Here is a 14948-nt window from a genome sequence, read left to right on the forward strand (position 1 = left end):
GAATGAAAAATTTGAGAGTAATACTTGCCTAGCCTGGTTTACATTATTGTGAAGGATTGTTGCAAGGAGCAAATGCAATCGGGAATGTGACACTATTCTGAAAATTAAGTGCTATTTGAAAATGATGAAGTAGAAAGAGCACTAGTGACTTTTGAGTGTCATTTCAGTATAGAGGTAAAGGCCATTGAGTCGTGAATATCATTTATTTATTGAATTGGCAGTGAAAGGAGAATAGAAATTAGATGATGATGGAGACTTTTCTCAACTTTTTAATTTGAAACTTTTCTAGCTTAAAAGTTCAAAATCCCATGAATACTGACATAGTCTCAATCTGAATTCAGCAATTATTAACATTTTGCTACATTTGCTTTAGTGCACTCTCTCTATATATATATACCAAGTATATACACACATATATGTTTTTTGATATATATTTTTTTTGGGGGGGGGGTTGTTTGTTTTCTAAAGCATTTGAAAGCAAGTTGTAGGCATTATGACACTTTATCCCAAATACTTCAACATACATTATCTTAACAATAAAGACATTTTCCTGCATAACCACAGTACCATGGTCACACTTAGGAAAATTATTAACTCTACAATGTTATCTAATATCCATTCCATATTCTAATTTTCCCAGTTTTGGGGGGGAGGGGAGTAGAAAATTTTATTTCCTCAATTTAAGATCCAAAGATTATATGTTGCATTTGTTTGTTTTGGCTCAGTGGTCTCTGTGAACCTGCCACACTCCTCCTATCCTTTTATCCTCTCACAATACTGACCCGTGAAACGTTTAAGCCAGTTGTCTTGAAACATGTCCTATATTCTGGATTTCTCTGATGACAGTCTCAGGATGTAGCTTTTCTTTTTAATTATTTCAGATGACCTTTATCAGAAAGGATGGAGTTGGGAAAAGGAGAACTTCTCAGGAGTGGGCTGAATGCATTGTATCAAGCAGTACACCCAATTCACGGCCTTGTCTGGACCGATGGGAAGCAGGTAGTCCTGACTGATGTGCAGCTTCAGCGTGGAGAGGCCAAGTTTGGGGACTCGAAGGTCATCGGGCAATTTGAGCATGTGTATGGGGTGTCGTGGGCCCCACCTGGGATAGCGGACACGCCCCCTCTGCTCGCTGTCCAGCACAAGCAGCATGTCACTGTGTGGCAGCTGTGTCCCAATACCACGGAAACAAGCAAGCCGCTGCTGTCTCAGACCTGTGAGATTAGAGAATCGCGCCCTGTCCTTCCCCAAGGCTGTGTGTGGCACCCACACAGTGCTGTTCTGGCGGTGCTGACTGCACGGGATGTCTCCATTGCCCACAACGTGCACTGTGATGGCTCCCGAGTGAAAGCGGACAGCAGCGCCCAGGGCCTTATTCACTGTGCGTGCTGGACCCAGGATGGCCAGCGGCTGGTGGTGGCCGTAGGCAGCAGCCTGCATTCTTACATGTGGGACAGTGCTCAGAAGACTCTCCAGCGGTGCTCCTTCTGCCCAGTATTGGATGTGCGCAGCGACGTGCGCTCCATCGGGGCCGCTGTGGACTCACAGGTCGTCCTAGCCACCGAACTTCCACTAGGTAAGATTTGTGGCTTAAATGCATCTGAGACATTTGGCGTTCCACCCAGCAGTGAAGACACTTGTCTGTATACGTCACCAGTTACTGATGAGATGCCCTCTGTGGATAAAGGAGCAGCCTCTTGTGGAACAAATTCCGACACATCAGTGTCTCCCTTTTCTTCTTCCGGTTCAGATCCTCTGGATCTAACTCATATACGTTTCAATAGATCTCAGTCTGAGAGCAGTGCCCTTATTTGTCTAAGAAAAAAGAATTACTTGGCAGGAACCGATCTGGATTCTTCACATTTGACTTTTGTGACCTTTGCGCAAGTGGTGACCCAGGTCAAAAAAGTCACCATTCCAGGCATTCTGGTTCCTGATCTAATAGCATTTAATCTGAAAGCAAAGGTTGTAGCCGTGGCTTCCAATACTTGTAATATAATTTTTATCTATTCTGTCATTCCAGCGGTTATGCCAAACATCCAGCAAATTCAATTAGAGAGTGGTGAGAGACCAAAAGGCATATGTTTCTTGACAGATAAATTATTATTAATTTTGATAGGAAAACAAAAATCCACTGATTCGACATTTCTCCCTTCTTCAAAGTCTGATGAGTATGTCATTCGCTTGATTGTTAGAGAAGTAACATTGAAAGAGGAGTTTCCAGTAACAGTGAGCGAAAACCAGAGTGGCTATACTACCCTCAGTGCTCTGTTAAATAAAGCAGAGAGGAAAAAGCCAATTGAGAGTCTTTCCCCAGATATTTGTCACCAAAACAGAGGACTCTTGTTAACAGCTCATAGCAGTAGTCAAGGTGGAAGGCCTGGAAGTACTTTTATTAAAGAAATCAGACGCCCGCCATCCAGTGTGTGTGATGACTCCTTAGCCCTGGAAACTCGAGAGGCCGAGCCCGTTGACGGGTCAGCGACACTGCCCAAACCCAGCAGCACACCAGACTACACCAGCACCCTGGGCCCTCTTAATCTCCCTCCAAGAAAGAACTTACAGCGGGAAAAGGAAACTTGTCAGCTCTCTAAGGAACTGGAAATTTTATCTAGGACACTGATGGAAGTACAGCGAAGTCTCTCTGAACTCACAGACTTCCTACGCAATGGAAAGAAGTCCTCTCCAGTGTATCCGCTCTCTCAGGATCTGCCTTACGTCCACATCTCTTACCAGGTAATTCCTCCTTCAGGAGCTACCACTGTACATAAGCTCCTGCAGCCAGTAGTCACTGCCAGAAAAATGGTTGGGAAAGATAGTGTTTAAATTGAACTGGGCATGTTATGTTACAGGCAAGCTGTTACACCTTTACAGGTTGGTTGCCTGCCAACCACATGGACACACATACCAGGATACACTGATTTTTATCATGTGCATGGTGTGAAAACACAAATGATTGCACTTATTCTATCAGTTCATATTTAGAAAAAAATTTTTTTTACTTGTGCTGTTTCATTGTGAAACTTTTTTCTTATGCAGTGCAGACCCTCTTCCATTTATAAGAAATGTCAATGCATCTATTTATGCATGCACATGCAAACGTAGTATTACATAAATAGCATCCTGTCACTTTATCACAGCGGTTCTCAGCCTGTGGGTCACGACCCCTTTGGCGGTCGAACGACCCTTTCACAGGGGTCGCCTAAGACCATCCTGCATATCAGATATTTACATTACGATTCATAACAGTAGCAACATTACAGTTATGAAGTAGCAACGAAAATAATTTTATGGTTGGGTCACAACATGAGGAACTGTATTTAAAGGGCCAGAAGGTTGAGAACCACTGCTTTATCATGAACACTTTCCTTCCCTATGGAACTGACCTCTGCTCCTCCCCACTTAACTAGCAGCTTAATGTGGATCCTTCCATAGTGTAATTCATACTCATAATCTTACACAGTCCTTTGCATAAATAGATACATAGGTACAAGCGATATATAGGTTCAGGGGTGGTTATTGTTTTATAGAAATAGGGTATATGGTGTACTCTTTACTTCATGCTGAGAGCATGCTGTTTATTCAGGCGTTCCCTGTTGATGGACATTCACTTTGTTTTCAGTTGCTTAGTGCTGCAACAGTATTCTTGTATGTATCCATTTGTTTTCCTACTTTTGTTTCTATTGGGTTGGTTCCCAGAAGCAGGAATGCAATTTGAATATATGTTTCTACTTTTTAAAAAAATTTGCCAGATTGCCTTTCAAAGATTTTTACTTAACAATGTGTCATTACATGCTCACCAGCAACCTTTTCCTCACATCCTCATGAATGTGATAAATGTGAAATAGTATTTCACTTTTATTAATTTCTTTTTCCCTTTACTATTAGTGAATTTGAGTACATATATCTTCATGTTCTGGGGCCAATGAATGAGTTACCTATTGCTCATTTTTTCACGATTGAGTTATCAGTTTACAAGAAGTTTTTGTATATTATACAAATTAATATGCATGTAATGTCTAGATTTTCTTGCAATATACTTTATTTATTTAGTTATTTACCTATTTATTTACCTATTTATTTAATCCTCGCTTGAGGCTATTTTTCCATTGATTTTTAGAGAGCATGGAAGGGAGCTTGAGGCTATTATTCCATTGATTTTTAGAGAGCATGGAAGGGAAAGGGAGAGACAGAGAAAGAGAAAGAGAAATACCCATGTGAGAGAGAGACACCTATTGGTTGCCTCCCACATGAACCCTGACCAAGGCTGGAAGAGAAAGAGAAATACCAATGTGAGAGAGAGACACCGATTGGTTGCCTCCCACATGAACCCTGACCAAGGCTGGGGATCGAGCCTGCAACCGAGGTACATGCCCTTGACTGGAATCGAACCCAGGACCCTTCAGTCCAAGGGCTGAGGCTCTATCCACTGAGCAAACCAGCCAGGGCCCTTGCAATCTTTTATTTTGCTTTTTACATTTGTGTTTTTTAATTGATTTGAGAGAGAGAGGAACATTGATTTGTTGTTCCACTTATTTACCCATTAATTGGTTGCTTCTTGTATGTGCCCTGACCCGGTATCACACCAACAGAGCTACCTGGCCAGGGCCTACATTTACATTTTCCATCTTTAATTAAATTTTTGTGTATGGGCCACTTCTATTTTCTGAGAGTTAGATAGCCAGTTGTGTCAGGTACATTACTAAAAATTCACCTTTATCCCACTGAACTGAGTCTACCATATTTATCATATATAAACTTATCTGTACTGGTATCCAATTCTAGATTCTCCGTACTGCAACTGTTGGAGGGTGGATCTCTTTACCTAGAACTTTATCCATATCACACTGATTTGATTACTGTAGACATATATCTTTGTTTTAAAAGATACTTGCAGCCCTAACCGGTTTGGCTCAGTGGATAGAGCGTCAGCCTGTGGACTCAGGGGTCCCAGGTTCGATTCTGGTCAAGGGCATGTACCTTGGTTGCGGGCACATCCCCAGTGGGGGGTGTGCAAGAGGCAGCTGATCGATGTTTCTCTCTCATTGATGTTTCTAACTCTCTATCCCTCTCCCTTCCTCTCTGTAAAAAATCAATCTCTGTGCAATCTGTTCCCCTGACCTCCTATAGTTAACATTTTTATTTTTATTTCTTTATGCAGATACTAGCAGATATTACTATATATATGTTTTTAAATATATTTTATTGATTTTTTACAGAGAGGAGGGGAAGAGGGATAGAGAGTTAGAAACATGGATGAGAGAGAAACATCTATCAGCTGCCTCCTGCATGCCCCCCACTGAGGATCGAGCCCGCAACCAAGGTACACGCCCCTGACCAGAATCGAACCTGGGATGCTTTTTCAGTCTGTGGGTCGACGCTCTCTATCCCCTGAGCAAAACTGGCCAGGACACTATATATTTTTATTTCCTCTTTTACACAAAGTGTAAGGCATTATATCCAGTGTTTTGAATCTTTCTTTTTCCATTTAATAATATATCCTCAAGAATTCTCCATATCGCCCTAGCCGGTTTGGCTCAGTGGATAGAGTGTCAGCCTGTGGACTGAAGGGTCCTAGGTTCATTTCCGGTCAAGGGCATATGCTTGGGTTGTGGGCACGATCCCCAGTAGGAGGCATGCAGGAGGCAGCTGATCCATGATTCTCTCTCATCATTGCTGTTTCTATCTCTCTCTCCCTCTCCCTTCCTCTCTGAAATCAATAAAAATATATTTTTTTTAAAAAGAATTCTCCATATCAGCATATAGAGCTTTTTTCTTTTTCTACATCTGCACAGTATTTTTTTTTTCCTAATTACAAAAGTAATATGTGTTCACTGGGGGGAGAAAGGGAATGTAACCAATATAGGAATAATTAATGTTGAAAGTAAAAATTCTTCATAATTGAACCCTTAGAGAAAATCACAGAGTTAGTTCTAAGTAAGTCTATATTTTTTCTACCAAATAATAACATATTTTTTTTCTTTCGTAAACATTTGTAAATGTGAAATTCTGTATATTTTGAGTAAAAGAAATGTGGGGTATTTAGCCTTTTCAGTTCTTCAGTTTCTCAGTTTATAATGAACTGATTGAACCAAGCTGTTATCAATAATTACCTCTGGAGGGGACTTTACTTTCCACGTTATAAATTTATGTTTTACTCTATATTGAGGATATATCCCTTTTGTAATGAGAAAAGTGAGAGAAAAAAAGGCAAAATAATCAGTAGCAAGGAAGAGTTTCTCCTGTAATTTCCAAAGTGACATTTTTTATAGAGTTCAAATAAATGATTAGTTGCTTCTGGCCTTTATAATTTATTAATATTTAAAATGTTAATAGTAGACATGCTCTTTTAGTTGTTTATTCTTCCACCAATGTAGTACAATTTATCTTCCATGGTTGAAATTATATTTCTCAGTAGTCAGAAAATGAGTAGTAATAATTCTAACAACAAAATAAGTTAGATACATAACTTGCTAATAAAACTCTTCTTCAAATGCTTACAGGAAGTTATTGTTGCAAATAACATATAATTAGAAGTTATATTTTTTATTTTATGATTATACCTTTGGACTCTTAATATATCTTAAATTAGAGCTGTAATTATTTTATATTTTCTTTATCTAGGGATATTTGAAACCAATTTTAAAGATGAGTTAATGTTTAATAAGACTTTAAAATTTAATAATCATTTTTATTTGTACTTTTTCTAAACGAAGTGAATTTTGACCAGTTTGTTTACTTGTGCAAATCCTTAAGGCAGTCTTTCTTGGCATTTTCCCCCCCAATAAAGAGAGCATTAAGTTTTGTGAGTTATACCTAAAATAGCCAGGCACCTGTTCCTCACCATCAGATTGTGTCTCTTAGGCTGCCGTCCATCATCTGTAGTGTTATTAGTCAGATCCTAGGACAGCCAGTTCCTAGTGATAAAGTTCTAGGAAAAGTAAATTAGGGGTTGTGTTTTGTTCTGACCCTTTAGTTGTGTTAAATAATAGAGCAAAAAGCTCCTGATATAAAACTGAAGTCTAATTGATAGTGGTACTAGATAAGGATTTTAAAAAACTATTTGCACTTTCTAAAGAAATGTTAACTCCATTGCTTCTGCAATTGGCTTAACAACTTTTTTTTGTATTTGAAGAAACGTTATTCTGTAGAATCTGTTGTTGAAAAAAGAGACGTGCTTCTCTGCAATGGCAAACTGAGGCTCAGTACAGTGCAGCAGACTTTCGGCCTCGCTCTTGTTGAAATGCTGCATGGTAGGTAAAATCCAGAAATCAACCCTGCCCAGCACCCCTCCTTCCACCATCTGTTTTGTTACTTTCACTGGTAATGAAAATGATGTGTACTGATCATTCCATGAATCTCTAGATAATTAACAACTATTATTAATTGCCTGCCGTATACCCAGGCCTGTTACACCAGACACATGGAAAATATGTGTTCTGCCCTTAAGGAACTTATAGCCTAGCTGAAAAACCTAACTGTATACATGAAAAACTAGAAAAAAGTTACGAAGCCATATACAGGGTGGGGCAAAAGTAGGTTTTCAGTTGGTCGTATTGAAAATAATGCAATAATTAATAAGTAATAATACAAGAATAAACTGTGTTGAGTAATCATAGCTATAAACCTACTTTTGCCCCACCCTGTATAACAACTGCAAGGAAATCACATAAAAACCTCATATATACCTGTTGCACTAGAACATGAAGATCATAGCAACATTGCAGAATATTTCTGAAAAGGGTTGTTTTAATGTGCAGCAAACATATGGACATGAGAGACACTTCTGGATGGTGAGGGACTGAGTCATGCCCACATTCCATCAGGTTTTGGTTTTCTTAGGCACTTGACTGGAATCGAACCGGGAGCCTTCAGTCCGCAGGCTGACGCTCTATCCACTAAGCCAAACCAGCTAGGACTATATATATTTTTCTTTTTTTAATATGTTTTTATTGATTTCAGAGAGGAAGGGAAACGGAGAGAGAGAGAGAGAAACATCAGTGATGAGAGAGAATCATTGATCGACTGCTTCCTGCATGGCCCCACACTGGGGATCGAGCCTGCAACCTGGGCATGTGCCCTGACCGGGAATTGAACTGTGACCTCCAGGCTCATAGGTCAACACTCAACCACTGAGCAACACTAGCTGGGCTGCTACATTTTCCTTGACATTTTGGTGGGTCCCAGTGGTGGCCCATTATAAATAACATTAATGAAAACCTCTCTATTTTACGTGTTGTTTTTGGAAAGTATAGATTTTCAGAAGTGAAATTACAAGGTCAAAAGGTTAAGACACCATAGACTTGAAAGAGCCAGAGAAGGTCCAGGCATGCTGATGGCCCTCGGCTATCCTGGAACTAGCCATACAGGATTTTCTGGGCCATTCTAGTCTAGCTCTGGTCATTTTTGCCTCCTTGGGTGTCCAGAGGTTGGTATGGATCTAAAGAGTAGAGAAGGTTCCTCCATAAGAGTGGCTGTTCCCAATCTTGCATATTTTCTGGAGAAACTGATTAAGAGCATGTAGGTAAGGTAGGGACACTCCACACACAACCCCTAACGTGTGTGCAGGCAGAAGCCCAGATGCATACTACTGAGTAATAAATGCCCAGCCGGAGTGAAAAGTGTATGTCCTTTAGCTCTGCCTAAGTCCTCAACATCCTCTTCCTGCCATATTTCCAGACCCTCCGTAACAGTCCTTCCATCTCCCCATTCTCTAAAGCCTTATGATCAGGTTTAATATTATCAGCTACTGAATTCTTCCCCCCCAAAAGTCATATTTGTTGTTTTTCCTTGTGGAATAAGATGATATATCCTAAATTGCCTATGTGTTCATTTTACTTTGCAGACTCCCGCTGGATCCTTCTCTCTGCTGATAGTGAAGGCTTCATCCCATTAACTTTTACAGCCAAACAGGAAATACTCGTAAGAGATGGCAGCTCCAGGTCAAACATGTTCAGAGATTCCTTGTCTCAGAGTCTTGATTCTGGTCCTTGTCTTGAAGTCTTTAGCGAACGTACAGCCCAGCGTTTAGATGCCACCAGCTATTCCAACCATCTAGGCTGATATTTGTTTGTAGAGTATTTGCTGCATAGCTTTTCAGATGAGACCATTACAAACAAGATCTGTTTTCCACTGTGGGCTCTCCCCTCTCACACTGTCACACAGAGGTGAAGCACTTGCCTGGTTGGCTCGGCCACTTCTCCATCTTCCCCAGAATGAGGCTCACGCTCGGAGCGCAGCCTTTGTTAGCTGGCTCAGAAAGTGCTTGCTTATGTATTCATGAGGTGTGGTTTTGTCTGAAGGCGGAATTCCCAGAACAAGACAATGTAATGGTGCCCTATGGATTGTGTTTTATGGTTTCTCTGAGGCTTTCTGTCCCAGCCCAGAGCTGTGTTAAAGCTGTCTTAGAAGCACTTAAAAGGTACCTCAGCACTGTGATAGATCTTTCTCTTGGCTTAAAGATGAGGATAAGGAGTGCATATCCTCCAGCATATTCTTCTTAGCCCAAACCAGCAGAAATCTACAGAGCTCAAAGGAAGATAAAAAGCCACTGACTGCTACCTCCCTCCCCCGCTCTGCTCCCTAGAACAGGATGGACCTCCCAGAATGTAAACCTAACTCTATTGCTTCCCTAGAAAATTCTGGCTGACTAAGGTCCAGATACTCCTAAAAACTGGCCCTGGGCAGATTTCAAAGGACATTTCAGTGCTTTGACCCTTCTAGACCCCTCTTGGGTATGTGCTGATGTTACTAGTACAATGCCAAGAACAGGCGAAGTCTAAGGCATGGTGTAGTAGACACATTATATTTAATTAAGCAACCCTCCCTAGTTTCTTTGTTGGGGGTTTTAACATCATTGGTTGGATCTTTTGTTTTGTGTACTTGCTCTTTTTTACAATCTTGAAATACCACATTTCTATGATGTTTATTTTCCATTTCAGGTTTTTCTGACTCTAGATTAACACCAATATCTTCAATGTTGACTTCTTGGATTTTTTCCTTGGTTGCACAAGCCTCCTCAAGATTCTCTCCAAATTTAACTTTTTCTTGACTCTTCATTGTTAGAATATCTGCAATTGCATGTCGCATTTCTTCAATAGGCTGAGCTCCTGCCAGAATGGCCTTCTCAAAGATTGAGATAATATTTTCAATAGAACTTGTGAGTGGTTCAACACGTGCAAGGCATATCCAATACTTAACAAGTTTTTTGGCATCTGGAATATTTTTAATCAGGTCATTCAGTGTGTTTAATACTTCTTCTTTGGGGCATCCCTCATTAATCAGGTTTAGGCATTCAGAAAATGTCGTTTACTTTTTCAGTAAATAATCTTTGTTCTTCTTCTGCCAGAGTAGTCCAAAATGACCCAACTGGTTTTTCATTCTGTCCTTCAGGTTCAGGCTGGGTTATTACTGAGCTAGGAGGCCTTTTCAACATTTTTCCTTTGCTAGCTCTCCCCTCACTCAGACTGAGAAGGCAAAACCCTATTTTGTAAAACTACTGTTTGGAATTCTCTGCTATTCTTTAGACGGCCTCTTATTCTGAAAAAATAACTTTGCTTTCTAGCCCGCTTTAGCCTGCTTGAATAATGAGGAAGATAAACTTAGCTGTCTGACCTTGTAGGCCAGAGACTAGATACGCCCAATGCCATGAGAACTGAGAACTGTATAGTTTTCAAGGCCGCCAGCAAGATAACCACTAAGCGCACAAAGGGCTGGCTCTTCCATAAAAAGGGAAGTTCTGCTTGTAGCTTTGCTTAGAATTTGGGTTCATTTCCCTAAGCCCACCGTGGTGAATAAAGTGTAACTCCAAACTCTCAGAGCGTTGCTTGGTTCTTCTCCGGTTTTTCTGTAACAAGACGAGCTTTTCTTTCTTCTACGGTTTCTTTGGGCTGAGCCCTTCTATTGATAGTTGCTTTTGCTATAGTATGCCTGCACTGGTCAATGGTTTTTGACTTTTCTATCTGTTTGATATTAGAAGATGAAGCAGGCCTGGCTATCATTTCAGATGTGATGCTTCTTGATACTGTCTTATTTCTTTTTACTTCCTGAGAAGAAATGGTTTTGACACTAGATAAAACTGTATTTAATTGTAGTAATTCTTTCTCATGAGACCCTTTCCGAATATAACATTGGCAATGCCTTGTTTCAGGGAGTCCTGGGTATTATGAGTATTACTGTGGTGACTTCTAATAGGAGGACATAAAAGTTGTTCATTCTGAGATGTAGCCCTCACAAATTTAGTCGTAGTCATCATATTTGAGGCTCTGTGACTTTTTGCTGTTACACTGCTTGTGTTTATAGGCTGAGGTTTTGTGGCCTTAGAGATAGGAGTTGAAAGTTTCTTTGTTATTGCAGAATGCTCATCTTTGACTTGTACAGGTTTTCTAAACGAATTAACCTTAGATTGAACAATTTGGCCACAATAAGATCCAAGCACAGGTTTCTTGAGCACGTTAGCATCTTGCTTTGGTTTTTCTGTAGTCACCTGTTTCTTTTTATTATTGTTTTTAATGTGAAACGCTTGGCTTAATGTCATACGTTGACCTTGGCGATCATTTGTAATTGGTAACAACTGCAGAGTTTGATTATTCTCCAAGTTATATATATCAGTGGCTATAGTTGAATTGGTTAATTCATTAGAAGGTTTTAACGGAATACAATTTTTTCCCATTGTTACATTATTTTTGCTCCTTGTAGGTCTATGGACATTTTCTTTATCAGCCATTTTTGTCTTAAGTTTCAGAACTTTAGTCTCTTCTTGGACCAGACCCTCAGATGCCATCATTCCCTCATTTCTACTGGAGAATTTCTGATTTTCCTGTTTGTATGCAAAAAGAGTTTTTCTTTTTAACAGATGCTCCTTGAGTTTTTGTTTTCTTTGCTTTCTGAAGGCGAACTGGGCCCTCTGACTCGGGGGAAGCTGCAGGTCGCCTGGAACCGCTAGAGATTCTAGCAGTAAGCCTTCCAGGAAAATCCTCTCCTGCTGTCGGCCTCAACTCTTACATTGTAACTTTAATTTTGGTATTTTTCTTTTCCTTTAGTCAAGTTTTAGAGACTAGCATAGAGTCTGTGAGAGAAAATATTTCAGAAAGTTGGAAATTTCACTGAATCTGGGATAGCCCTAAAAAGTACCAGTTATTATAAATAAGGGCTAAAGGGCCAGCTTAGTATAGTGGAAAGAGCCCTGATCCCAACTCTAGATAAACACAGCACTTCTTACTGCCTTCAAACACGTTATAAATTTCATTTACTGCAGCATAACCAATCGGTCTGTGTGGCTAGTCATCACATCTGCAGACCCTTGTTTCAGCCATAGAAGCTCCATTAGCACATGGTCATTTTTTTCCATTGCCTTTAAAATTATCTGGAAAGAAATATTTTGCACCCTTGGGGACTCCTGTCTGTTACAGTTTATGAAGATGGAGCTGGGATAGGAAAGAAGCAAGGGCCCATTTTGTGGTTCAGATGCATTAGAGAGCTGGTGGGATAATGGAAGAAGAGGCCACTTGTCTGTACTCAGTTGCCTGAGAGCAACGGCTGAGGACAGTCTGAGGCCTGGCTCCATTTTCTGGGTGGGATGAAAGCACATACTGTGAAGCCTAACGAGGGGGTTGGGGGACCCCATAGTAAGTTCAAGGTGGGTGCCTCAAGGTGTATGTTACAGTCAGCGTTTCACTGGTCAATCTTTAATAAAATCACTCATGGTTGATGCAGCTGTTGTGAATGTTTTGATGGTATTTTCTTTGTGATCATTGCTGTTATACAGAAATATTCTTGATTTTATGTATGTGTATGTTGTCTGTATTTCTTCCTCTGGTGGACATGTCACCAGAAAGGAACCTGGCCCGGAGCAGGTCTGCCTTGGGCAGCTGGTAGTGTGTGGGTTCTTGACTTCATGCAGGAAGGATTTCACAGTAAGAGTTCAGGTGATTTTGAGAGTAGATGTATTACAGTTGGGGACAATGAAACAAAGAAAGAGCCTAGGATAGAAGAAGCAGCAGAAGGGAGCCTAGGCAGTGCTCTGCTTTGGCTCCTTAGAAACATTATGGGAAGGAAGTGGGCCACGCTGGGCTGTGTGGACTCACTGAGAAGTGAAAGCCCCAGTGGCAGAAGTGAGCTGAGATGGGGATGCTATCAGCGTAAAGGGGTCTTGGACACAGGTTAGGGGGTTAGCCTGGGACAAGCTGCCACTGCCTGCTGCTCCCCTGGTTGCAAGGCTCGTGGAGACGGTTAGAGTTTGGGAGAGAAAAGTAAAGATGCACACCTCAGAGGGAAGAAAGGCAAGTGCGTGCTCCAGAGAGAGCCCGCACTGGCTTGTCTTAGGGATTCTTAATCTGTTTCTAAAGGGGACTTTGGCAGAGGTCTCAGGGGAGGATCTCAATAGAATATTCAGCTTTGCAGGTGTGTCCTTTAATATGCTGATTAATCAGAGTCATTCTCTTGTCAGTTTCACCTTCAAAGAATGTCACCAAAGAGGGACCCGGACAGCATGGGGTCTGCCCCTAAGTGGTCTGGAATGTTTAAACCATTTGCTCCTAAGTGTCCCTGGTTAGGGAAGATAAGACCTTGTGATTTATTATCTTGTTGGGACCAGTTTGTTCAGCTTTCTGTCTCAGTTTCCCCGTTATACTTGCCACGGAATATTTCTAGCTCAAACAGTTCCGAATATAAATTCTTTAGTTCTTCACAACAAATCTGATTCCATGACAACTCTCATACAAAAGATATTTCCTTTACCTCTGCTATTATTATAGTCATTGGAACAATAGAAGATAATCCAGCATTTGCTGCTTTTGGAGACAGGGAGAGAAGAGCTAATTTCTTTAAATTATTTAGCCTGACCGCAGTGGCTCAGTGGTTGGGCATCGATCTATGAACCAGGAGGTCCCGTTCGATTCCTGGTCAGGGCACATGCTCAGGTTGCCAGCTTGATCTCCAATCATGCAGGAGGTAGCCAATCAATGATTCTCTCTCATCGTTAATGTTTCTATCTCCCTCTCCCTCTCTAAAATCAATAAAAATATATTTTAAAAAATAAAATAAATTGTTTAATGTTATATTGAGAATATTTTACATAAGGAAAGTCATTTACAAATCCCATTTTGTGCCCAAATTTTTCTAAAATTTGGATATTTGATACATGTGATAGATATAAAGTATAGGAAGGCTTAATAATAAAATGAACCACCAACCACCTAATTTAAGAACTATATTAGGTTCAAGACCATCTCTACCACCGCCTTAGACAAATGGCTTAAGCCAGTGGTTCCCAAGCTTATTTGGCCTACCGCCCCCTTTCCAGAAAAAATATTACTCAGCCCCTGGAAATTAATTTTTTTTAAATTTTAATAGCAGTTACTCATCGCCCCCAAATGCACCTGTGGCCATCACCGCCCCCCTGGATCGCTGCAGCGCCCACCGGGGGGTGGTAGCGCCCACTTTGGGAATCACTGGCTTAAGCTCTCTAAGCCTGTTTCCTCATCTGAATAAGAGAACACTAGTTCCCGCTTCATAGGGTGGCTGTGAGGGAGAAATGGTAGGATACCTTTTGGCCAGCCCACGATGGCCCTATCTCTGAGATCTAACCCCTGACTCCCAGGGCTGTTCCCTGCTGCTGTATAGCTGCTCCTTGAGACTGCACCCTGGGAAATGTAGGTGATATAAAATGTAGCACATCATTAGTAGATGAGTGGATAAAAAAGTTGAGGTTCATTTATACCATGTGGAATACTATGCAGCAGTAAAAAAAGAAGAATCTCTTACCCTTTGAGACAGTGTGGAGGGACCTGGAGAGTATTATGCTAAGTGAAATAAGTTAGAGAAAGACAAGTATCACATGATCTCATTCATATATGGAATCTAATTAACAAAATAAACTGATGAACCGAATGGATCCAGAGACATGGAAGCATGGAACAGAGTACGGAATCTTGGAGGGAAGGTGGGGG

General features: G+C 40.8%; 2 protein-coding genes across 4 annotated transcripts in view; one reads left to right on the forward strand and one right to left on the reverse strand.

Moving 5' to 3' along the window:
* LOC102246777 (chromosome unknown open reading frame, human C2orf44) overlaps positions 1-9083 on the forward strand; it is a 10819-nt gene extending 1736 nt beyond the window's left edge. For all 3 annotated transcript variants that reach the window (XM_005874928.2, XM_005874927.2, XM_005874929.2), the window contains exons 2-4: positions 882-2736; positions 7136-7253; positions 8846-9083. In XM_005874928.2, the coding sequence (XP_005874990.1) occupies positions 901-2736; positions 7136-7253; positions 8846-9063 (2172 nt within the window). In that variant the 5' untranslated portion in view covers positions 882-900 and the 3' untranslated portion in view covers positions 9064-9083. The remainder of the gene's footprint in view (positions 1-881; positions 2737-7135; positions 7254-8845) is intronic.
* Positions 9084-9092: 9 nt separating this feature from the next.
* LOC102261313 (cytoskeleton-associated protein 2-like) lies at positions 9093-12625 on the reverse strand. Its single transcript, XM_014546618.1, is given in 5 exon segments — positions 9093-10306; positions 10308-10482; positions 10859-11125; positions 11128-11991; positions 12592-12625. Coding segments are annotated over 5 exon segments (1896 nt in total). The 3' UTR covers positions 9093-9750.
* Between the last annotated feature and the right edge of the window lie 2323 nt (positions 12626-14948).

The sequence above is a fragment of the Myotis brandtii genome, unplaced genomic scaffold, assembly GCF_000412655.1.
Source record: "Myotis brandtii unplaced genomic scaffold, ASM41265v1 scaffold454, whole genome shotgun sequence".
Classification (NCBI taxonomy): Eukaryota; Metazoa; Chordata; class Mammalia; order Chiroptera; family Vespertilionidae; genus Myotis; species Myotis brandtii.